The sequence below is a fragment of the Castanea sativa genome, chromosome 1 (assembly GCF_040712315.1).
Source record: "Castanea sativa cultivar Marrone di Chiusa Pesio chromosome 1, ASM4071231v1".
In the NCBI taxonomy this organism is placed as follows: domain Eukaryota; kingdom Viridiplantae; phylum Streptophyta; class Magnoliopsida; order Fagales; family Fagaceae; genus Castanea; species Castanea sativa.
The window spans coordinates 33,352,934-33,378,101 of NC_134013.1; the positions used below are offsets into that span (position 1 = coordinate 33,352,934).

The following is a 25,168-nucleotide window of genomic DNA, read 5'->3' on the forward strand; positions in this document are numbered from 1 at the left end:
ATATAAAAGCCATCAATTTTTTTTTTCATAAAAATTTCTAAAAATATTTTCTAAATCAATGCCCCATCCGTTAACTTTTCTCAATATGTGTATATATATATATATATATATATATATATATAAAATTCAATAATATGTTTTTTTGTGGGTTCTAATTAACTCAGCTGATAAATTCTCTGATGATTGTATAAGAGATCTAGAGTTCAATTTCCGCCTACATCAAAAACTGATTGGTATCTTAGTCTAATAATAAAAAACTATTATTAAAAGCGAATGTCATAAGTTAAAACTCTCAAAAAATTATACTGTTTTTGTTTGTCCATCACCTCCGCAATAACTTTAGAGGCCACTCCCCATGAGATAAGCTACATATACTCTTATTGATCCATACACAGTTATACATGGCCAAAGATCTTTTGAGACTGAGCCAAGAAGCCCTGACAACTTCATAGCCAACAGATTCTGTCAAGGGGCTTTTGAATTTTGATTCATGCCATCAAAATGTCAAATGATTAGTTTATATATACAATTCCCATCACCAACAATTACATTGCTGCACAGAATATATAGAATTGTTATTTTTGCATAGACAAGGAAAGAAGGAACAGAACCATGAAATTTCAATTATTATCAAATGCTATTCTGTACATATAGAACTAACAAAAACTATGGCCAGATGTACCTTCCATCTCTACAACAATTAAATTTCCCCTGAACAACTCATTTATCACCCTAAATTTTCACATTCAAAAAAGTGATGACTTATCACTCATCAACTACTAAGTAACTCGCATGAGATCTCCCTGGCAACACATGCCTGAGATCTCTCCTTGCCACAAGCTATTTGCGCACCCTACATCGAAAAATGAAGCAGACTTACCAATTACATAAACACAAGGCCTTTTTTTGTGAATCTTTGAAATGCCATAAAATTATAAACTTCGAATTGTATCCACTCGGTCAATGACATCCAAAGCTTTGATCCGGTCAATATCAAAGTCAAAGACGGGAACAGAAAATGGCCTCCTAATGGGAAATGGGTCCTTTTTAGTTTCGCTTGTCGGAGAATGGCTGCTACTTTTACTCAGCCTATGGTGCTTTCTTAACCTGCTCTTTGCAGTGTCAAATTCCTGACTCTTGCTTATTCCAGGTGTCAATTTCCGCTTGCTAACATCCCGAAGCATCTCTTGGTCTTCAACTGTCAATGTGGGGGATGGAGAGTTGGGTTTGTTTGTAGATAACTGTATTGACGTCTGGTTTGGGGAGCGGATTGGAGATTTGACTGGAGACCTGATTCCACCATTGCCAGCCCTAGCTTGACTCACCAGATGATGAAGCCACACTACCAGTTCGAGAATGTAAGCTTCAGTTTTCTCCTTATCTGCATGGTGGAGCGTTTCGATCCTGAGTAAGTCAGTCTGACCAGCAGGTTTTCGGTTCACCTCAGACCTAAAAATATTTAATCTGGAAGGTTAAGCAAATCATGAAGGGGATAAAAGATAAATGAAGACAAAGCACTCATGCTAAGAACTCACCCTGTATTTGCCCATTCTCCAACCCACCCAAAGCCATGATGAGCTCTAAATGGATGAACATGCAAAAATAAACCTTCATGGATTAGTAGTTACATTGAATGAAAGAACATTAAAAAAAAAAAAAAAAAAGTAGAAATCCGTGAATGAAGAAATTATCAAAAAATGACAAAATGGGCAAAAATAGCCTCTTGTCACCCATTTTTAATTCACACAATTCCCACCCACAGTGGCCACATCACAATTTGGAAGGGTATCTCAGTAATTCTACTTAAGAAGAAACACGATAACTGCTATAGTGCCCTTCATGCATTAGTGATATGCATTCCCCACTGCAAGAAAGTGAATTGAGCAAATCATAAAATGGGGTAACAGATGCACTCATAGCCCAAAAGAGTTGATCTATTAAGGGCTGTCAGATTTACTTTGTTGTGTTAGCGGCAATTGGAACAAGCCACTGTAGAGTTTTCTCCATTTCAGCTTTAATTTGTGGGATGGTAAGCTGCAACGACACCATTTGACAAAGGTTATGAATAAGTACATATAAAAGTAAAACTAATAAACCAGGAGTCCAATTTTTATTTTCCCTTTTTTGGGCCAGAATCAGGAGCTTAGTTTGAAAAGATTTTTGCACTGGGAGCCAAATTAAGAATACAACGAAAAAGAAAAGAAGTAATCCAATTAGATAATTATCATTTGCAATAAAGATATATATGCATACCTCCTCCTTGACCTGAAATGACTGTAATTTTGAGCGCAAAGCAGACTTTATGCTAGGTGGTAGCCCTTGATATAAAGCATCCCTCGTATTTGGAGGTACAGAACTTGACCGAGAGACCTAATTATAGTCGGATGTTAAAAAAGAAAAACCCAAATTGAAAGTAAAACTAACAAAACTTAATATAAGGCACCAGCTCTCATTTGATTAGCCAACAAACACAACCTCCAGACTGAAAAAGAGAGATTCTCGTGCTATTAAAATAACTTTTCTGCTATAACCAGGACAATTACCCTAGAGTAATCTAATACAGTTACCTTTAGACATGTTAAAACAAACCAAAAATAAATGAAATACTAAAATAATATGATCGTTTTGTTTATTGGCCCAATCAGATCTCAATTGTATACCACCTCTGCAACATATGTCTAGTATAAAAATTCGCTCCAAACAAGGGCTACTTTTCTGTCCTAACATGCTTCTCATGAGTGATACATACTTTAACTAACCAGGAGTACCTATGAGTTAATACCAGTTCCATGGAATTCACAACCAAAAATTTAACCATCACAGCTGAAGTAAAACTTCCCCAAAGAAAGCCGTAATCATTGGAAATGATTACAGTTAACTTGTGAAAAATAAAGGCTCATATGATGGAAAGTGCCATGAAAACAACCACATGCTTTCCTTTTCTCTGCCTTTAATTTCTATATGGTGCATCACCCACTAATCATTGCTCAGCAAAAATACAAAGGAGGCCTGGCTACCTCGAATTAGTAAGAAATCCAGTTTTATTTTATTTTCTCGGTTCAGTATGGGTGGTTTTAGAAGTTTTTTTTTATTGAATCTAAGTTGTTTCAGTTGGTGGTTGAGGAAGGAGGGAATTTTTACTCCCTTAAGATTTTTGAGCGGGGAAAATACTACATGCAATCGGTTTTTATGGGTAAGAGTGCAGCACTTTGGGTAATGCGGAATCTAGAACACTCCGTGATTGGGGTTAATCCTAAGCAATTTTTCATGTTCAGGGATGGTGATAATGCTTACACTTTGCAACAGGGGTCCAACTCGTTTGGACAGTACTTATCTGTGATAGAGCTTAAGGTAGGGGGGCTGCGGAGAACTATAATTATTCCTGCCGGAAATTCATTCCAAGGATGGAGAACTTTTGGGATTGAATTAAGAAGAAAATATGCGTTGGGTGGATTGAATTTTGTACCGTACAAGTCTAAGCAGGTCCCAATATATCGTGCTGCCAGGTCCTATGTGGAAGTTGTTAAAGCTCCAGTGCAGGCAAGGTTGAAGCCTGTTCAACAGCCATGTATCAAAGAAAAGGTCAAGGATGGTGTTGTGAAGAATATTTTGGAGCTTCCAAGTGACAATTCTCGCACACAGGTAGGAGTTTTTGAAACTCAGGACGGTAGTTTTCCCCAGTCAGCCGTGGGTGGTGGTGAGGGTGGAGAAGGTGATATTAATGGTAAGAATATTATTGTGGAGAAAATCCCGAAAGGTAATAATCTCAATATTCCTTTGAAGTTCAATTTGAATTCAAAAATTGTTGAGTTTGGAAAGTCGTGTAATAATAGGAAGTCACATTGGTTAGGGCTGGGCTGATTGTGGATGTGAATGAGTTTGGAAAGAGGCGGGTATCTTGGGATGGAGTTAAGGGTGATAAGCAAGCTGGCAAATGGGTAGCAAGGGAGAGTATTAATGCTCAGAATAAAATAGTGGGTCTGGGCTCATGCAATCAGCAAGCCCAAGTAACTTCGAGTAAAACAGTGGGTCTGTTGGGAAGTAAAGAGGCGACTGTGGGCCTGGGTTTGTCAAGCCCACATAAGTTTGAGACTGGAGAGAGTTCTATCAGTGGCCCAAATGTTCTAGAGACTTCCTGTCGGAACTGTTTATCTAATCCGAGCTCAGGTAGGAGTGAAATTACTGCCTCGAAGAAATTTGAGAGCTCCCTGGACTCACCTACGACAGCGGTGGTGCTTGCAATGTCGCCGAAGGTGACCTCGGACACGATCTCTACCTTAGTAGCGATGGAAGAGGCAGGTGAGGGTGGTCAGCACAGCCCGACCCGACTTGTTCTGACACCCACCGTGCCGATAGGACCAAAGGTGGTGGTCCATGCCTCCCACGACCCGCTATCGGCGAGCAGTGGTCCGAGTGGGTCAATATTAGCGCCGGTGGTGTCCTCAGCCAAGATGTTTTCCACTTTGATGCCGGAAGCGAGAGGTGCCGATGGTTTTGGTGGTCCGAGAAGTCAAACTCAGCCCTCCACCATGCCAGTCAAGCCAGTAGGGGTGGTCCAGGCACCCAGTGAATCGGTAACAACCTCTAGTGACCCGATGGTGTCGGCACTGGTGTCTTTGACTTCTCAAGTGGCAACGGAGGATGGGGAAGAGGAGTTTGTGGGCTCTGAAGGATCGGTCACTACAGATAATGATTCTGATTTTGAGGGAGTTCATCTACCTGGTCTCACTATTAGGGAATTGTTTGGAGATTTGGATAAGTATTGGGGTAATTCCAAAGATTGGATGCTACAATTGCAGGATGGACGGCAATTAGTGCTTCCACTGTCACTGTATCAATCTCCAGATTGCATGTCGGTCTGCTCAAGCATGGAGGGAGAGTGTATACCAAGTAATGCGTCTATTATTAATGAAGGGCAGAGGACTAGTTGGGCAGATGAGGGTGAGGGGCTCGTTGAGTCTTCGTCTGTGGCTCCTGGGTCAGAGAAGGAGATGTGGGAATTTGATGAAGGGTTGAGGTCTTGGGAGAGAGGTGTTGAGCCATTAGATGTGGTACCTTTGGCCACTGAAGGTCCTTTGGAGGTGGTGCTTAGTCATGGGAAGGAGTTTGGGTATTAGGAGAGTGTTGATAATTGTCAATTATCACAATGGGTCATCAATAGGATAAAGGCTTTTAAGAAATCTGTGGGCACTTTGTTAGAAGGTTTTGAGGAGCAAATTACTGGATTGTTATTAACTATAAAGGCCAAAAAAAATATAAGCAGAAACTTGTGGTGGGTGACCAGACGAAGTTGGTCAAGTCTCTGGCCAGAAAGGTCAATAGGAGTTGAAAAATTTGTTGTCATCCTTGAATGTTGAGTATGGTCCAAATAAAACAAGGAGTGCAAGTATTCAGTGGCTGTTGTGCCTTATCAATGAGTTTGAAGATTATTTCTTGGAACGTTAGAGGGTTGAATGAGCAGGATAAAAGGCTCAGAGTTAGAAATTTGATTAGGAAATGGGAGCCAGATGTGGTTTGTCTTCAAGAAACCAAAATGGGGCTGATTAATAGAGCAGTGGTTCGTAGTTTGTGGGGTGGCCAACATGTTGACTGGTCTTACTTAGGTTCTTGTGGAGCTTCTAGAGGGGTGTTAGTGATGTGGGACACTCGGGTAGTGAATAAAATAGAGGAAGCAATGGGGAGATTTTCAGTTTCTTGTAAGTTCACAAGTGTGTCAGATAAGTTTGTTTGGGCATTTACTGGTGTTTATGGTCCTAATTTACACCGAGATAGGAGGTTTTTTTGGGAGGAACTCTGTGGTTTAAATAGTTGGTGGAGTGTTCCATGGTGTGTGGGTGGTGATTTTAATGTGTTAGGTTCCCTTCTGAATGATTGGGGTCTAATTCTTTCACTGCTGCTATGCGGGAGTTTTCCAATTTTATTTCGAAACAGGGTCTCATTGAGTTGCCATTGCAAGGGGGAACTTTTACTTGGTCAAATTCTCAAGTTGTTAAGAAGGCTAGGCTGGACAAATTTTTATTTTCTGCAGATTGGGAGGATAAGTATCCAACAATTTCTCAAAGACGGTTGTCCAGGTTGTGCTCAGATCATTTTCCAGTTGTCCTTGAGGGTGGATCTTTTCAGAGAGGGAGTAGGCCGTTTAGATTTGAGAATGTGGCTTAAGGATGAGGGTTTTGTGGATAGGGTTCGTTCTTGGTGGGAATCCTATCAGTTTCAAGGTGCACCGAGTTTTGTTTTGGCCAACAAATTAAAACTTTAAAAAAATGATTTGAAAAGATGGAATGTGGAGGTATGTCTTTTCTCATTTTTCTTGCTCTTCTTTTTCTATTTTTCTTGATCGTTGTACTTTTGTTTACTGATTTGTGCCCCCATAGTACATCCCCAATGTACTCGGTTTGGCACTTTTTCTATTTTTAATAATATTCTTACGTTGCTTATCAAAAAAATAAATAAAACTAAGCACTACAAGAAATATATATCGACAATATGATCAAACGTTTCCAACTGCTTCATTGTTACATGAGCTTGTTTGTGATGTTTCAATCACATGTCCAGGTGTTACATTCATCTCATGCCCAGAAAGCAAGCTCATGAAAAGGTCTTAAATCATAAAAGCATGTTTCAGAATAACTAAGGAATTGCACTTTTCAGAACCTTGTTTTAATGGATTATAGAGTCAGGATTATTTTCTTTTTTAAAATTATTAGATTTCATTTACCATTGCGACTTTAGAGTTTAATTGGGGGTGCACCTTTATAAATTACTGATTTTTTTCCCAAAAGCTCAACATGTTAATGGTGACTTTAATAATTTAATCTAACACCCCACCTTCACATGTGAGCCTAAACTGCCCTTATTAAGTGAGGCCCAACATGTGAGAATTTTTTAAATGGCAGGTAAGGTGGAGACAAGGTTTGAACTCAAGACGTCCTGCTCTAATACTATTGTAATTATTGATTGTCCCAAAAGCTTAAGTTGTTATGAAAATGATGAATTTCATCATTTAACCTAACACACCTACAGTTTATTTGTGTACATGGGTAAAACTTATTATTTATCAAAACCATACACAAATTATTTAATACATATGCTGTATATCCATATCATGTATGGTGACAGTAACAGTGAACAGATTGATCGCAGTTTCAACAAAAGAGCAGATAATCCAATACCAATTGCTTATACTTTTCCACCCCTACGTCATTTATTAAAGACCATTAAAATGTTAAGCAAAAGAGACTAACCAGCTATTAATTATGTGTAATTTTAGGAAAAATGTTAAAAAAAATGCATAGTTTAGGTGGAAGATGCTTTGGGAAACAAGTATACCCCCAAGCAACGAGGTTGTTTTTCCTAATGACCGCAATAGCATCAGTATATGGTTTGGCTTATGAAAAATTTAAATATTTGTACCTTGTACCAAAAGGCTTGTGTACCTTGTACCAAAAGGCTTTATGCGCGCGTGTGTGTGTGTGTGTGTGTGGGGGGGGGGGGGGGGTTGAAATAACTAGGTATTTAGGTTTATGCTCCAGACTTGGATTATCAAAATCTAAAGATAGAGATACCTAAAGAAAAGAAAAACTAGAATAGGAAAAGAAAAAAAAAATGGTAAAGAACAATAGAGATGTTGAGAGGTGGTACAGGAGGATGAGCACTCCTATATGTTGACAAGAACAGAGTTTAACATACCCTGAAGCCCTCCTATATAGATGCTTCCTCTGAGTAGATTTACAATACAAGAACATTTTAGTCTATACATTTTAGGTGTCAACAATACATCATCTTACAAGCTAGTAGTGGATATGCACTTTTTTCCCTCTACTCCACACCACCCTTTTGCAGAGTAATATTAATATGCTCTAGAGGAACAACCTAGGAGCTCATAATTACAGTGAAAATAACAAAACCACTATAGTAAAGCTAAAGAAATATCAAGACTGGATGAATAATAAACTCACAATGGTATCAATTTGGGTAATAATATTTGCATAATGCAACGCAAGACCAGCAGACCCCAATCTTTTGTGGTTGTTCTGAGAACCTTTCACTGGCTTGTCATCATCTGCATGGTCAAAGTGGGAAAAACAGAACAAGTTCATTGAATTAATAAAACCCAATAGTATCTTGAACATAAACTTCAATGTCAAGCGCTGTTTAAAGCAAGACAGGCCATGTCAAGAAATAAATAATTTAAAATATAGCATCTTTATAGATGGAATGTTAGTTAATAACCTCTTCAAAAGGAACAACAAATAAAAAATATATAAATAAAAGGACATTATCATTCTATCAGATAGATCTGAAATCCAATTTAGCAAGAATTTGGACTAACTCACAAGGCTCAAAAATGATCATTTTTTGTTCTTTAAAAGGTTACAATAAGGACAACGACAATCCAGCAAAGATACAATATTTTGAGTGACACTTCTTCTACATGCTATTTTTGGTGATTCTTTGTTTGCTTACGTTTTGTGAAACACAAACTGCATTACTGCAACCACCCAAAGAAGTATCTGTTCTTTCCCAATGAATATACTTCCTTCCTATTCATTAAAATAAACTTGATTTTGTGTTCATTGATCCCAGTTGAACGCAAATACGGTTTTTGGAGGTTTGCAAGTTAAAACAGGAACAAAAAATGCCAAGACTTTTCATCAACCGTTCCCAGGAGGAGGCAAAAAATGCCTTTAGATGGCTATAATCAGATATTTCATCAATGTTTGGAATGCATACCAGCACTACCAAAGGCTTCATGAATCTCCAAATGTAAGAAGTGGACAATGTCAACGAGTTTCTCCATCACCTGCAAATGATAACAGATTGGTCTTTTGAAAAGGAACAATAACAAATAGTTAATTAGAAACAACTTCAAAAGTAAGCGACAAACGGTATCATTATGAGGCTATCACTAAAGAAGAATGGAAAAAGAACAGTCCACTGCTACTGTGGATACAGCTTCTGAATGCATATTGTCGATAGCATCATAAAACAAATTGATCAGCGAAGTTGAATCATTAATATCTAGAAACACAAAGTTTCCAAAAATTCTCTCCATATGCACCTAGAAAGAGCTACATAAAGCAGTACTGAATTGCTACCTCTTCCAAAATCTTGGACCAGAGCGATTTTTTCTTCAGACTTTTTACATGCTTCCTTTGACTCTTTAACTCTGCTCTTAAAATTGCAAGGCTGTCTCCTACTTGTCAAAAATAAAAAAGTTATGAAAATGATATTTAGTTTATTAACAAAGAAACAAGATTTAAAACAAAAGGTATCCCCCTTAATTTATCAGGATTTAATACAGCACATCATGAATTTAGAACGAGGGGACTTTGTATATTTTAGCTCAAGAAGAGCCATAGTCTAAACCCAAGCCAGACTAAGTTCTGAGATATAAGGGAAAATGTTGCCATTGGACTAGCCACAGAAATACATCATGCCTAGGCCTGGCAGGCTGGCACTACAAAGATACAAACATATTACAAATTAAGAATTAAATAATGCAACTTGCACATTATTTACACTTTTTTCAATATCAATGAAACATTAATAAATTTTTTTTGGGGTTTAAAAATTACACTTACGCATCCCAGGTTTAGATATACAACTATCACAAAACCAGTAATGGTGAAAATTTCTTACTCTGGATATAGCCAAACCTGAGAATGGCCATGACCATATTAAAGAACCAACAGAACTATACATTCAAAAATTCAGGTTCCTACAGTCAACTTGAGAAAAATTCTACTGTTTTATGCTTTTTAATAAGCATTATATATATATATATATATATATATATATATATATATATATTTTTTTTTTTTTTTTTTTTTTTGATAAGTGCATTATATATTTTACTATGTTAAAAAAAAAAAACATTTCTAAATTACAAAACTTGAATAAACAAGAAATTCAAGTTGTGTAACCTCTTTGAGCAGCATTTGAGTTATCCTCTTCTTGATGTTTACGCCGATAATCCTGTTCAAATCTGTCCAAGGCATGCGACTCATGATATAATTCCTGCAACCAAGAAAGAGGTTTGTTTCCTCTTCAGTAAATTTCCAAGGTATAACGTTAACGCAGCATTAAGCGTGCATAATCAATAATTTTTTAGTCATCAGCATCACACTTTATTTTCCCCGTGAATTGGTATTGGTTTTAGTATTGTACTTTCATCCAATCCATAATTTTATCTTTGATCGATAGAATGTACCGGTGATTTGGAAATACTCACAGCTGTATACTGAACCAAATTCATTAATTGCTGCATCACGTTTTCTGCTTCTTCCTTCAATTGCCGCTGGGGGCTAAGTTCTGATCCCAACCTAAAATATCATAAAGAAAGCACACAGCAAAACATGATGACCTCATTTGAAACGTTTAAAGAACACGTATAAGGTAACAGAGACAAGTTCAACTAGTATTACTTCTCAAAATAGCGATTCAAATTGTGCCATTGAGGATCTTTGCAACGATTTCCAAAACGCACCACTTCTCCAGAGAAAACTTTCAATTCTTCTCTGCCAGAATTGCACAACAATATGATTACTTTTTTTTTATTCATCTAATAATTATAAAAATGATTGAGCAGAAAATCAAAGTAAATGACAAAAACATCTGAAAAAATTATCACTGGCTCTGCCTACACACCTCTTGTCAGCCGCAGCAATTCTCAGGAGTTCAATCATGTCTCTTGAAATTAAATTTTGCACCCCTTCTGATGGAAGTACCACCTCTTTTAAATGTTTAATGTTCTCCTTTGAAAGGGATTGCATTAGATTGGCACCCTTAACAATCGTGTTTGCAACTTCGAAGGCCAAAATTGAAATTTTATCCCCTTTTGTTGTAACCCCTGAGGTAAAACCACTATTGAGGTTCAAATTGGTCATGCTACTACCAAGTGTGTCCAAAACTTCAACTGCCTTCCCAAGCCCAGCAGTGCCAGCTCTCCCCAAAAGTGAGCTCACCTCCGAAACCTATAAAACAAGAACATTTTATGCCTACAGCAATAATATCTACTATATTATCACAATTTTTTTTTATGACAATGGTTTTTCCTACTAAACAAAGAGCCAAACTATAGAATAAATTGCAGAAACCATCATTTAATATTTCAGCAACCATGGAAAATAATAGAAACCTATCTTGTCAACTTACTCATAAGATGTAAACAGGCATCTATAATGCAGAACATGTTTGAAAAATAGGAAAAAAAGGAAGAGTATAAAATATTACAACAAAGAAGAAAAATAATAAGAAAAAACCTAGGCTTCATGATGCAAGGAGCACCAAAATCAAAATTATTTCAGATTTTACTTTTTGAATTTGAAATTATTTTTCTTTTTGAATTTGGTCTTTAATGTTGTGGGTTTTATGGGATTTAATTGTAGCCTGATTAGATATTTCCATATTGATGTAACCCAAAAACCCTATTTAACTAGTGCTCTTGTAATTGTGAAAGACAGTACAATTTGAATAAGAAATCTATGATTTAAGAATATTTTCTCTTTGTTTGGTGGTGATGCCAAACACCCTTTGGTAGTGATGCCTAAGTCTTTCAGGCAGATTCGAGGCGGTGAGGTCTAGGGTTTGTTTTGTTTATCTTCTGTCCCTTTTATCTCTATTGTCTACCTACACGTGTCTCACATCATTATTATTAAAATGAATTGTTGAAATTCATACATACATACATGTATAAAGTTCATGGTAGGTTATTATACTGTAACCCACTTTTCTTTTTTTAACAAGTTTTGGCCACAAGGGGATGAAGATAGAGAGATTAAAACTAGTGACCTTCAATTTATGAGGCATGTCCCCACCCAATCGTGCTACCCTTGGGATTCTAAACCACTTTTCTTTCCTCACATCCTTCTTCTCTACTAAACAACTGAAAACTATCCATTCATTTTATCTTTCCACCCAAACATCCATGATGGAACATGAATCTTCTTTTGGCTTATTTTTCCATCCTCCCACTTCTTTTATTTCTCTAACAAATGAAGCCTTAATGTCATAACCCTAACATTTAGCTATTTAAAAAAATAAAAATAATAACACTATTATTTAGCTATGTATTAGGCAAATTCAGTTGAACTGAGCTTATTCAAAAATTAATGAACCAATCATGAATATGCTAAGCAAGGTGCTAAGGTCATGCTTAATTTAAGATAAACTAATCCTAAAAATATAATCCTTGGCTCAACTAGTTGATAATATTAATGCATTGGCGGATATTTTGGGCTTCAAGGTGGGGAAGTCTGCCAATGCCGTATGTTGGTATGCCTCTTGGAGCCCCCTATAAGTTGACAACTATTTGGAACCCTATCTTGGAGAAGCTTGAAAGAAGGTTGGCAGGGTGGAAGAAATTATAAAGTTTTATTACCTATATAAAAATATAAACTAAATTGCACCCTATTTCTTTTTCTTTTTTTCAGAAGTCATTTGCATTAATGAAAAAGAATACACAAGAGACAAAGGGAAAACACTGAGTATATTAGTGATATACCCAACATTCCCTTGAGAATTAAAATATAATGAATCTAAGAAATCTGACAAACTAGACAGTCTATTATCGTCCAATTGAGTGTGATTTCATCCTCTCTATGGAAAGCTCTTGCCCCTCAAAAGTCATTTCCTCTCCCTCCACGCTCCACATCAAGCATAATGCAACCATATTTCATGCTCTATTCGAGAAAGAACTTCGTCTCTGCCTCCATCACTGTTATTCTTAATTGCACCCTAATTCTTAGTACATTAAATCCTTTATTTTATAACTCTTAAATGGTTGTTTAATTGGTCTCGAGTGAGAGGCTTACTAATAGTAACTCCATTCCTTAATTTTTAGAATCGTTATCTTTCTATACATAACCTGTGTAATTTTTTAGATTTCTTTGTGTTTATTTTGATGTACATGAAGTAATTTTGTTCAATAAAATACTTATTTACTTATATATAAAAAATCTTAATGGATTAAAGCAATGGAAATTATATTTAAAACTTAAAGCTCAAATGCTTGATATTTTGGTGCCTTTCTCTTTATTCTAATCTCCTTTTGCTTCTTTATTATTCTCTCATTAGTATGTTCTTCAACCATGTCAAACTACCACTAAAACTAGGAGAAATTTGATTTTATTGTAATAAAAAAAAATTCACATCCATCTGTAACTAAATTATAAATATTAAGCTATTATCAAAGAACTAAAATACAAATTAGATAGACATTACATTCCAGATAGCAAAATCATATTACAGTTTTAATGTGCTTCTCAGTGTTGGTCCAAACATGCTTAAAGCAGAAAGCCTTAAGTGCTTCTTGCACCTAAAGAGAAGCAGCAGTGCCTTTGGAAAAGCATGCCAAAATTGCATTTTTTTTAGCAAGCTTTTTTAAGAAGAACAAAGCATGTTTTTAGAACTTTTTTTATTTAAAAAATAAATCATTTATTAAATTTAACCATTAGATCTTATGCTATTGATATGGGCCCTGGATTTGTTATCCAAAGACCAATCTTACGTATTACACAATACAAATAAGCCCACCCCTCAGTCTCTCATCACATTTTTCTTATTTATTTTAACCTCTTTCTTCAAGGAAAAATTTTTCTCTTTTCTTTTTTTTTTTCAATTGGCTACATCTCTCCCAAATCCCATCCTCGATCCTCCTTTTTTTAACTAGATAAACTTGTGGCAACTATTTCTTCATAATTTTTTTTTTTTTTTTTTTGATAGGTGAGACAATTTTGGAAAGGAAGAGGGTCGGCTATGGAGGCGGGTTGTAGCTTCAAAATATGGGGAAGATTGGGGGGGATGGACCTCAAAGCTGGGTAGGGGAGCTCATGGGTGTGGTTTGTGGAGAAGTATCCGCATGGGTTGGGAGGATTTCAGCAAAAATTGTCAGTTTGTGGTTGGATTGGGGAATAGGGTGAGGTTTTGGCAGGATGGGTGGCATGGGGATCAACCTTTTCAATTGGCTTTTCCAAGGTTGTTTGGCATTGCCATTGTGAAGGAGGCTTCTGTTGAAGCTTCTTTGCAAAGGCAGGGGGCGGAGGATAGAAGATTTTGGAATGTTCGGTTTAGTAGATTTTTTAATGATTGGGAGATGGATGAAGGGCTGCGGTTTCTTCGTATGTTGGGTGCTATAACCCCTCCTATGGATGTTGGAGATCGGATGAGATGGAAATTGAAGTCTAATGGAGCTTTTGACATCCGGTCGTACTATAACAAATTAAGAAATTCTCCTTCAACTATCTTTCCTTGGAAAGCTATTTGGAGAGCAAAGGCCCCAAGGCGAGTTTCTTTTTTTGTTTGGTGTGTAGCTTGGAATAAGATTCTAACGGAAGACAATCTGAGATTGAGGAGATTGGATTTTGTGGATTGGTGCATTATGTGCCGTCATTATGGAGAGACGGTGGATCACCTTCTTCTTCATTGTGAAATGGCTTACCGGTTATGGAGCTTTGTTTTCCTAACTTTTGGCTTGGCCTGGGTTATGCCTAGATCAATTCCTGAAATGCTTTTTGGTTGGTGGAATTGGTTGGGGAAGCATTCATCTCAGATCTGGAATTTAGTCCCGCTGTGCATCCTTTGGTGTATTTGGAAAGAGCGTAACCGGAGGACTTTTGAGGATTTGGATAGCTCTAGTGAATAGTTGCTTGTTTTTTTTAGTGGGACTCTCTTTGATTGGTCGCGCGCGTGGGGACTCACGTCTAGTGATTCCCTCCCTTCTTTTCTTTGTTCCCTTTTCCTTTTCTAATTTTCTTGTTGTCTTTGTTTCTCTTTGTTTTCTTCTTCTTGTATCTCCTAGGTTACTCTGTGTTTTTTTCAGGCATAGAGTAACCCTTCGTATATATATCATTCTTACTTATCAAAAAAAAAAATATGCTGCAGAGAGGAATACCTTGTGGAGAAGGGTAGTAGAAACAAAATATGGCAGAGGGGCCTTACGGGGTTGGTATGTGCAAATATACCAGGAAGGAGTTGGACACTTTTCATCGTTTTGCTGACTTTAAGGTAGGGGATGGCTCTTCTATTAAATTTTGGCATGACTCTTGGTGTGAAGGACTTCCTCTGAAAGATAACTTCCCATAATTGTACAGTATTAGCTTGTAACAAGGTGGCTTCAGAGTACATTATCTAGCCTTACTACTTATTTCTTATCACTTTTCACCATTCCTACTCATGTGGCTAACAAAATTGAGAAGTTGCAAAGAGACTTCTAATGGGGTGATTCCAAATCACATTTGGTAAGATGGGAAAAAGTGTGTGTTCCTATGGCCAATGGTGAATTAGGGATAAGGAAACTAACTACCTTCAATAAAGCCTTACTAGAGAAGTCGCTGAGGCATTTTGGGGTTGAGGAACTCGACTTTGGAGAAAGGTGGTAGCTTTGAAGTTTGGGTAAGATTTGGGGGGATGGACTTCTAAACTAGGTAGGGGTGGTTCATGGGCGTGGTTTATGGAGAGGTATCCGTATGGGTTGGGAAGCTTTTAGCAAAAATACTCAATTTGAGATTGGGGTGGGAAATAGAGTGAAATTTTGGCAAGATTGGTGGTGTGGAGATCAACCTCTTCAATTGACCTTCCTGGTATTGTATGAGATTGCCGCTAATAAAGGCCTCACTAGACTTTTCCTTGGCAAGGCAGGAGGTGGGGAAAAGGAGAAGTTGGGATGTGCATTTCACTCGAGATCTAAATGATTGGGAGTTGGATTTAGTGGTGGATTTCCTTCATAGTTTGAAATCCAATACACCGACAGATAATGGGGATCGCATGAGATGGCAATTGAAGAAGAATGGGGATTTTGAAATTTGCTCATTTTAAAATGAATTGAGAAGCTCTCTCTCCGACATCTTTCCTTGGGAAGGTATTTGGAAATTTAGGGCTCCTCGGCTTGAGGCGTAGGGATTTTGATTTTGTTGACTAGAGTGTTATGTGTCATTATTGTGGGGATACTTTGGATCATTTGCTACTTCATTGCAAGAAGGCTCATCAATTGTGGAGTTTTGCTTTTAAATCATTTTAGGTTTCGTGGGTCTTACCAATAACGGTCTTAGATGTTCTTTTTAGTTGGTAGAATTGATTGGGAAAGCACTCATTAAGTATTTGGAATTTAGTTCCGTTGTACATAATGTGGCGTATATGGAAGGAGCATAATCAGTGGACAATTGAGGACTTGGATAGATCAGGAGACCAATTGCTTGCTTCCTTTAGTGGTTCTTTGTTTGACTGGTCTCGAGTTTGGGGACTCACATCTAGTTTTTTTCCTCCCCTTGTTACTTAGTGTGCGTTTGGGAACTGATGATTTCCAATGCGTCTACGTTTTGGCTTTTTTTTTTAGACGCACGTTTCAGCTTTCCAGTGAGTCCTATGCACTGTTCACAGACCCATAAACCTCTTTTTTCCAGCAAAACTTTCATTAAAAATGAGTCTCACAGCACTATTCACACATTTAAAAATTATTTTGTTACAGTATTATCAATTTTTACCAAAATAAGCGGTATCCGAACACACCCTTAGTTCTCTCTTGTATGTAATTAGTTTTTTCTTTGTTCGTTTTTCCTGCCTTGTAATTTTTTGGACTGCTTTGTGGAAAAAAAATAAAAAGAGGTGGCTTAATGGCTGAACTGGCATCTTTTCAGAGGATAGTCACTGCTAGAATATCATTTTTATTCGACCAGTTCAAGACTTAAGAGTCAATTGCCTCTTTTGTTGACCTCATATATTTTGACTCATTAACATGGAATGGGGAGGATAAATTATGTTGGAAACTCTCTCCTGGGGGGTGTTTGAAGCCAAATCTTATTATAGAGCTTTACAACCCTCTAATTCTCTATCTTTTGATCGAAAGCCATTGTGGAAATCAAAAGTACCTGCAAAGGTTAGTTTCTTCTTTTGGAGTTTGGACTGTGGCATTAGGTAAAATTTTGATCGTTAATAATATGTGGAGGCAGCTGTGTAAGAGTAAGAGGTTCATGGTTAGTGCTTATTACCATCTTCTAGTTGACCATAGTGAGCAGTTTTTCCCTTGGAAAAGCATTTGGAAGCAGAAGATCCCCTCTAGAGTGGCTTTCCTTGTTTGAAAAACAGCTTTGGAGAAATGTCTGACTATTGACAATTTAAGGAACAGAAAGGTTTGAATTCTGGATTGGTGTCATATGTGCAAGTGCAATTGTGAAAATGTTGACCATCTTTTCCTTCATTGCCCGGTTGCCATGGAGTTGTGGGATATGGTTTTCGGTTTATTTAGAGTTTGTTGAGTTATGCCAAGATCTGTTGTTGGGCTATTGGCTTGTTGGCAAGGTCGTTTTGGTCGCCATCGTAATGGAGATATATGGAAGACCCTTCCTCATTGTTTGTTGTGGTGTATTTGGAAGAAGAGAAATAGTAGGTGTTTTGAAGACATCGAGAGTTTCATGCCTGATCTCAAGCTTCTTTCTTTCCGAACCTTACTTGACTGGTTCTCAATGTGGAGAAGCCATCATTCTTCTTTTTTTTTGGATTTACTTGACTTTTGTATACTCCCTGCGTACTTGGGTGACTCTTTTTAATATCAATGAATCTTTATACTTATCAAAAAAAAAAAATTTGTGGAGGCTGCAAGTGGTGGTGGTGGAGTGGTGTTGTATGTGTAAAAGGAATGGGGAGACTATTAATCACTTACTCCTACACTACCCTGTAGCTTATGAGTTATGGAATATGGTGTGTTTACTATTTGGGGAGCATTGGGTCATGATGCATTGTGTCATGGAGCTTCTTGCTAGTTGGCCATGCAAGTTTAAAAAGACAAAAAGCTATGGTGATTTGGAGCATGATTCCTCATTGCCTCATGTGAGGTATTTGGAGATGTGAGGTATTTGGAGGGAAGGGAATGCATGTAATTTTGAAGGGAATGAAAGACTCACAATTTGAAGCTTTCATTCTTTCAGACTCTGTTCGAGTGGGCAAATGCTTCGGGGGTGTTTCTACTTTCTATTCGTTGCAAGATTTACTTGATTTTTGTACTTTCCTTGCTAGTTAGTTTTTAGTTTACTTGTTTTTCCTGTAGCACACTGCCTGCGTGCTTTTATTTTCATTGTATTGTTCTCTTTTCTTTTTGAATGATGTTAATTACTTATCAAACAAAAATTTGGGCAGCCCATCCTACCCTCCTTGGATTCTGAATGTGTTTGGCACTGATAAGTAAGCTCAACTTCCAAAAATGGAATGGTATGATTTAGTTTGGCAGTTCCTTCACTTATGCCAAAAAAAAAGTGTGATATAATTTTTTCAATATAATTTTTTAGGAGTTGAACACATGATTAATTTATGTTATGCTTCTTGTGTTTGGCTGCTTAGAGACTTACATTCACTACCTAATATTAGCTATAGGGCATTAAGGTCTCTAAAGATACCTAAAACTAGTTATAAATTATAAGGCATTGTGGTCTCTAAGATTTAAGAAAAGATATTTTTGTAAAACACAAGAGAATTATATAAAATTCTTATATAATTTTTTTTATATAAGTAATTAAAAATTATTGATATAAAAAAAGAGTCACCCAAGTATACGAGTATACAAATAGGGAACATGCAATTAATCACACAAATACATAAATCTATCAAATCAAGAACATACCTTAAAGACTAACTATGCAAAACTGACATCGAACCCAGAAAAGATTGATCACTAATGCAAAGTAAAACCCAATAGTAACCCACTATGAATCCCTTTTTCTTATCTAGTTTCCAGCACAGTTTATCCTCCCCGATTCCTTTTACTGGGGCACCATTAATCATGAATACTTTTACTAAAGGAATCTTATATAAAAATTTAAAATGATTAGCTTATCATTTTATTGTCATATTACCCATTCTTAATTGTTTTAAAATTTTACTTTATTATTTCTTTTCTATAAATGTGAAATTTACTTCAATCACGCTCCCCTTGAAATTGCAGTTTGTGCCTAGGATCCAAGAGACCTCTGCACTTTAGTGCACCTCAAACTTTCACCAACAACGGTGTTTCTTTAAAAATATCCAATGATTTTAATTAAATTGATCATATAAAAGTATCAAAACAACCATTAGATATATTTGATCAAAATATTAAACTATTTTTTTCTTGATACTTGTATTAAATTGTTATAATGTTTTCACAAATTAAAATCCTAAATAACTATGAAAAATAAATGAAATGAACATCCCTTTTTCCAGAAAGAGCAATCTTCAAACATGATTCCTCAATTTTAACGAAGTTATGAAATTGACTTTATAAGTTTACAATATTCTAGATATATCTACTTTCTCCATTGAGAAAGCAATGAGCATACACGCAAACTTAATGAAAATTGATTTTCCTTTTTCTTTTTTCTTTTTAAATGAATTAACATATGCATTGCACTGAATTAGGATAATATTATTTCACAAGGTAACACCATATGGCTCCTACAAGAAAAACATTCATCTCCACCACTCTACAAATCCATTTTCCCCAGCAAAGGCTACATTGTCACCATGATCTTCTTACCCCCAAGTGTGCAACATTTTTATTTTTTGATGATGTGGAACCTCACCAAAGCAGAGGACCCTTTGGACCCACCCCCAAGGAGTAAGCCACAAATACATGACCTCACATGCCAAAACCTTGTATTAGATAATCCAAGGGAACTCCTAGTGGGAATCGAACCCAATATGTCTGGGCCTACAACTCATCCCAAGCCTCCAACTACTAGGCTGCACCCTAACGGGTACCCCCAAGCATGCAACATTGATTGGGTGAACCTGAGAACTTGAGATCTTTCAATGTAGCTTTATTAGGGAAGTAGTTATGGAGATTTCGGCAAGAAAGGGATGCCCTATGGCGTCAAGTGATAGAGGTGAAGTATGGTTGTGTTTGGGGTGGTTGGTGTTCTAGCTCATTCTCTGGTCCATATGAAATAAGTTTGTAGAAAAATATTAGAAGGGGGTGACCCTCTTTATTTGGGTTTATTCTGTATGAAATTGGAGAGGGATCAAAAGTGCAGTTTTGGCTAGATCAATGGTGTGGGACATCTTCTCTTGCAAACTGCTATCTTAAATTATATAGGATTTGTCGAAACAAAGAGGCGAGTGTGGCTGATCTAATGAGGTACACCAATGGAGTCCTTCATTGGGAGATACATTTTTGTAGGGATTTACATAATCGGGAATTGGAAGCTTTCTGGAGCTTCATGAATACCATTTATAACACTCTTGTAAGGGAGATTGGGGAGGAAAAGGGCTATTGCTAATCTTTGGTTTGAATACATCCGCTGGAGCATAATGAGAAGAATCCAAAAATGCAATACCCAACTACTAATGAGTCCCAAATCAGGGGTAACTGGCACCCTTCCCCCTCCCCCTCCCTCCCTCCCCACCACACAGCCAACACCTTTCCCTCCTCTGTGCCCCTCTCTACCATTGCCCTTCAACCAGACACCTCCTCCTTTCCCTGGTTTTTTTCCATCACCGTTCCCATCATCTATTGGTTTTTTTCCATTTCACTCTTTTTGTCCACCACATCCTTCTTCTTTGAACACCCCACCCCCATCTGTCTCGCCTTTACAACCACAGGTATGGCCTAGATCAATCACCACTGTTTCACCCACACCTCTCCCTAACAGTTTGCCTCCCCCTCCTAAACTTTCTCCCCAGGGCAGAGGGGGCAGTAATGGTTCATTTCGAATAGATTCCAAAACTTTTTCTTTCTCGTTCGACGATCAGGCTGATTCTTATGCTATTCACGAAAGTCGTCGGAATTTTAAAAGTTCCATATGTTTGGGTCGTAAAGGATTGGTATGGATTCTCTCATGCTTTGCTGATATCCGTGATTGGGTTCCTGGAAAGGATTATCTGTATAAACATTATAGAGAAAATAACAAGTTTTTCGAATTCCGGGGAAGATCAAATAAGGCTGGTATTTTTGTGGAGATAGTTGTGTATTATGGTGGAGCTCATCGTGGTTGGATTATGGTACCTGCGAGTTCAAACCGGTCTGGATGGTGTTTGTTTTCAAAAGAATTAGATAGTTTTCTTTCAGGTTCAAACACTGTTTGGGTGAAAGGGAGGACTTCTGATGAAGATGCTGGTGCTGGTCCTGGTCCGACGGAAGGTGGTGGACAATTTGGGAAGAAATCTTCCAAGATCAAGAAGCAGCGGAAGTTAAGGAATTTTGAAATTTCTAGAGCTATTTCGGGACAGAACATGCTGAAGGATGATACTGGCGTTACTGTCTCTTCTATTAATGGAAGACCCACGCGTGATTTTAAGTTTGAGTTGACTCCAGCAAATTTGGCGCTGAGGGTGTCTAAATCTGTTGGAGGCAAACGTATGGTAACTTGGTTGAACCAATTTTCTACTCATAAGTCCATTAACAGTGGGCCGGTGTTGTTATCTGGGCATGACAAAGCCCATTCTCACAAGTCTATTGTTAGTGGGCCAGTATTGTTATCTGGGCATGACAAAGCCCATTTAGCTGACTCGAGTGGTAAGGCCCAGGATGTGCTTTCTTTTCATCGTGGAGTGGGTGCGAGTTTGCTCCACAATCAAAGTGCGAGGGTGGTGGGTGAGAGCTCTAAGCCACCGATGAAGTCATCGGTTTTATCGGTGCTGCCTGAGGGTTTGTCAGCTGGTTTATCGCCGATATCTAGCCCCAATCATGCTTCGGAGCTTCTCGCTTCCAACCCGTCGAGAGAGTTGGGAGCTCCAGTGACCGAAAATGCATCGGCGTTAAGGAGCAACTCCGTCGCGATCCTTCTCGACTCCGGTAAGGCTGTTTCTCCTATGGACACAGTCTCCGATGCCGAGGAATCTCATGGTATAGGCATCCGAGACTCCGGGTTCACCAGTGACCCAGCGGTTAGCTCGCCGACGGCGGCGCTTGAGGCGCCGATTTTGAATCAGTATCCTTGGGTGATTCAAAATCGGTTTTCTCCTCTCTCAGAGCTGGGTAATGGGGTTGATGATGTGTTTGTGGAAGGGGAAGATCATGAGGAAGTTTCTGGGCTTCATCTCCTTCAGTGGGAGACCAGTGAAGTGTCTGACCATAGCTGTGGTAGTGGAGAGAAAGATATTGGGGTGTTGAAGTGTGACCCTCTGTCTTCATGGGAACCCAATGAAATCAAAGAGTTGGTGCTGGTTCAGGACTCTACAGAAGGAACTTAGGTTACAGAGTCAGGGACACCTTCGAATTGGGTGTCCCAGTTGATGAAAAATTTCTGTAACATGGTGGGTTTCCCTATTGCGAAACATGAGGCTCAATGTCTGGCTTTGTTTCGCCTTTTGGAGCAGGATTGTCTTAAGGTGGTTGATGAGGGGGTGCCCGAGCGACCTGCAAATTCAGGGTCACGAGGGCTCAGGGAATTTAAGGGGCTTATCTCTAATGTTAATTACGATGGTGTCTCTTCTAGGAGTAAGAGTAGAGTTTCTTTGACTGTTGCAGGGGTTGTTGGTAGTTGTAAATGACTCTACGACTACTCTCTTGGAACGTAAGGGGGCTTAACAATCCCCAGAAGAGAGAGGTTTGTTAGAATCTCCTAAAAGAATGGAAGTGCGATATTGTATGTTTTCAAGAAACGAAAGTATCTTCTACTGGCGCTGCTTTTGTTTGGAGTTTGTAGGGAAGTCCTTTCATTGATTGGGCTGTTTTGGACGCTGTGCAGACATCTGGAGGGGTCTTGTTGATTTGGGATAAGAGGGTTTTTGAGAAATTGGATGTAATTGCTGGACAGTTTTCTATCAGTGTCTTATTGAGAGGAGTGGTGGATGACTTTGTTTGGGCTTGTACAGGTGTGTATGGTCCCAATGAGGATGGTTAGCGGGTTACCTTGTGGGAGGAGTTGTCACAGTTGCGTGTCAGATGGCCCATGGCATGGTGCTTAGTAGGTGATTTCAATATCATTAGGTACCCAAGTGAAAGGCTTGGCTGTGAGTCCTTTAGCCTTGCTATGTTTGCATTTTCGGACTTTATAGAGAGGAATTCTTTAGTGGACTTACCTTTAGAGGGTGCTTCCTTCACTTGGTTCAGAGATTCTGGCCTTCCCTCTATGTCTAGAATTGACAGGGCCTTGGTTTCCCTAGACTGAGTGGATCATTTCGAGAATGTTTCTCAAAGGGTGCTTCCTCGTGTTATTTCTGACCATTGCCCTCTTTTGTTGGAAGCTGGCGCTGTTAGACGTGGTCGTAGTGCCTTTAAATTTGAAAACATGTGGTTGAAAGTTGAGGGTATAGTTTTGTGGGTTTACCAAGTTTTATTTTGGCTCAAAAATTGAAGGCTTTGAAAGCAAATTTAAAAAAGTGGAACAGGGAGGAGTTTGGTGACTTGGCACTCAGAAAGAAAAATTTGCTGACTGAATTGAGGGGTCTAGATGCGAGAGAGGAGCTGCGGGGTCTCTCGATGAGGATCAGATTCATCGTATTCAACTCAAAGCTGACATAGAACAGTTGGCTTCTCTTGAGGAAATTTCCTGGAGACAAAAATCTCAAGCTTTGTATGTGAAGGAGGGAGATAATAATACTCGCTTCTTTCATAGATTAGCAAACTCTCATAAAAATGCTAATCATATTAAGAGGATTGAGGTGGATGGTGTTCTTTATGAGGATGAGTCAAATGTGCGCTCTCAGTTAGTTCGCTTCTATCAGGGGTTGTATGAGGAATCTGAATTGGGTCGCCCTACTATGGATGGATTAGAATTTTCTTACATTGAAGAGGAGGAGAGGTTGACCCTAGAGAAGGAGTTCACAAAGGAGGAAGTATTACACGTCTTAAGGGAGATGGAGGGTGATAAAGCCCCCGGTCCTAACGGGTTCACCATGGCTTTCTTTCACAATTGTTGGAGTGTGGTGGAAAAGGATGTCATGGATTTCTTTGATTACTTTCATCGGCACTCTGTGTTTGAACGGTCTTTGAATGCTTCGTTTCTCACTTTAATTCCTAAGAAGAGTAATGCTGTTAACATTAAAGATTTCCGCCCTATCAGTCTAGTGGGCAGTGTGTACAAGTTGTTGTCCAAGGTATTGACTAACAGGTTAAAGGTGGTTTTGGATAAACTCATCTCTGAGACTCAAAATTCGTTTGTTAGTGGTAGGCAAATTTTGGATTCAGTGATCATTGCAAATGAGTGTCTGGATAGTAGGTTGAAGAGTCGGTTACCAGGTGTGGTTTGCAAGCTTGATATTGAAAAAGCATATGACCATGTAAACTGGGAGGCCTTGTTTTATCTGTTGGACCGGATGGGGTTTGGGTTGAAATGGAGGGGATGGATTAAGGCTTGTGTTACTTCTGTCCGTTTTTCTGTCCTGGTAAATGGTTCCCCTAAAAGTTTTTTTGAAAGCTCTCGTGGATTGAGACAAGGAGACCCTTTATCCCCGCTTTTGTTTCTCTTAATTATGGAGGTTTTAAGCAGAATTTTGAAGAAGATAGAGGAGAATAATCTTATTCGGGGGTTTAATATGGGAGCAGTGAATTCTGTTGGTGTACAGATTTCCCATTTGTTGTTTGCGGACGACACTATTTTATTTTGTGATGCCTCTAGGGATCAGTTGCTATCCATAAGGTTGGCGATGTCTTGTTTTCAAGCTTTTACGGGTTTGAAGGTCAATGTTGGGAAAAGTGAGATTGTTCCTATTGGGGAGGTGAATAATGTAGTTGCAGTGGCTAGTATTCTTCAATGTAGAGTGGGGAGTTTGCCTATGAAATACTTGGGGATGCCTTTGGGAACTTCTTTTAAGACTGTTTCGATTTGGAATCCTATTTTGGAGAAGATGGAGAAGAGACTATCAGGGTGAAAACGTCTCTACTTATCTAAGGGTGGTAGGCTCACTTTACTAAAAAGTACTCTATCGAGTCTTCCTACGTACTTTTTATCTCTCTTCACTATTCCTAAAGCTATGGTTGCTAGAATGGAAAGGATTTAGAGGAATTTTATTTGAAGGTCTCCTGAGGGGAGTTTCAAATATGCTTTGGTGGCTTGGGATAAGGTGTGTTTACCTGTTAAATTGGGGGGGTTGGGGATAAGGTGTGTGGCGTCGTTTAATCAAGCTCTATTAGGAAAATGGTTGTGGCGTTTTGAGCAAGAAGTTACCCATCTCTGGCGGAGAGTTATCTCCACAAAATATAGTGAGGGTCAAGGGGGGTGGTGTACTAAAGTGTGTAGGAGGACCCATGGTTGTGGCCTTT

At 38.3% G+C, this 25,168-nt stretch overlaps 1 protein-coding gene across 1 annotated transcript in view; it reads right to left on the bottom strand.

Annotated features, from left to right (window-relative positions):
- Positions 1-603: 603 nt before the first annotated feature.
- Positions 604-25,168, bottom strand: part of LOC142616814 (protein PSK SIMULATOR 1) — a 29,565-nt gene continuing 5,000 nt past the window's right edge. Inside the window, exons 3-13 of the mRNA XM_075789589.1 lie at positions 10,651-10,976; positions 10,428-10,520; positions 10,235-10,325; positions 9,927-10,020; positions 9,099-9,196; positions 8,734-8,803; positions 7,959-8,062; positions 2,254-2,370; positions 1,958-2,034; positions 1,536-1,580; positions 604-1,449 (exon numbers count right to left, since the gene is read on the bottom strand). Coding sequence (XP_075645704.1) covers positions 933-1,449; positions 1,536-1,580; positions 1,958-2,034; positions 2,254-2,370; positions 7,959-8,062; positions 8,734-8,803; positions 9,099-9,196; positions 9,927-10,020; positions 10,235-10,325; positions 10,428-10,520; positions 10,651-10,976 — 1,632 coding nt within the window. The 3' untranslated portion in view covers positions 604-932. The remainder of the gene's footprint in view (positions 1,450-1,535; positions 1,581-1,957; positions 2,035-2,253; positions 2,371-7,958; positions 8,063-8,733; positions 8,804-9,098; positions 9,197-9,926; positions 10,021-10,234; positions 10,326-10,427; positions 10,521-10,650; positions 10,977-25,168) is intronic.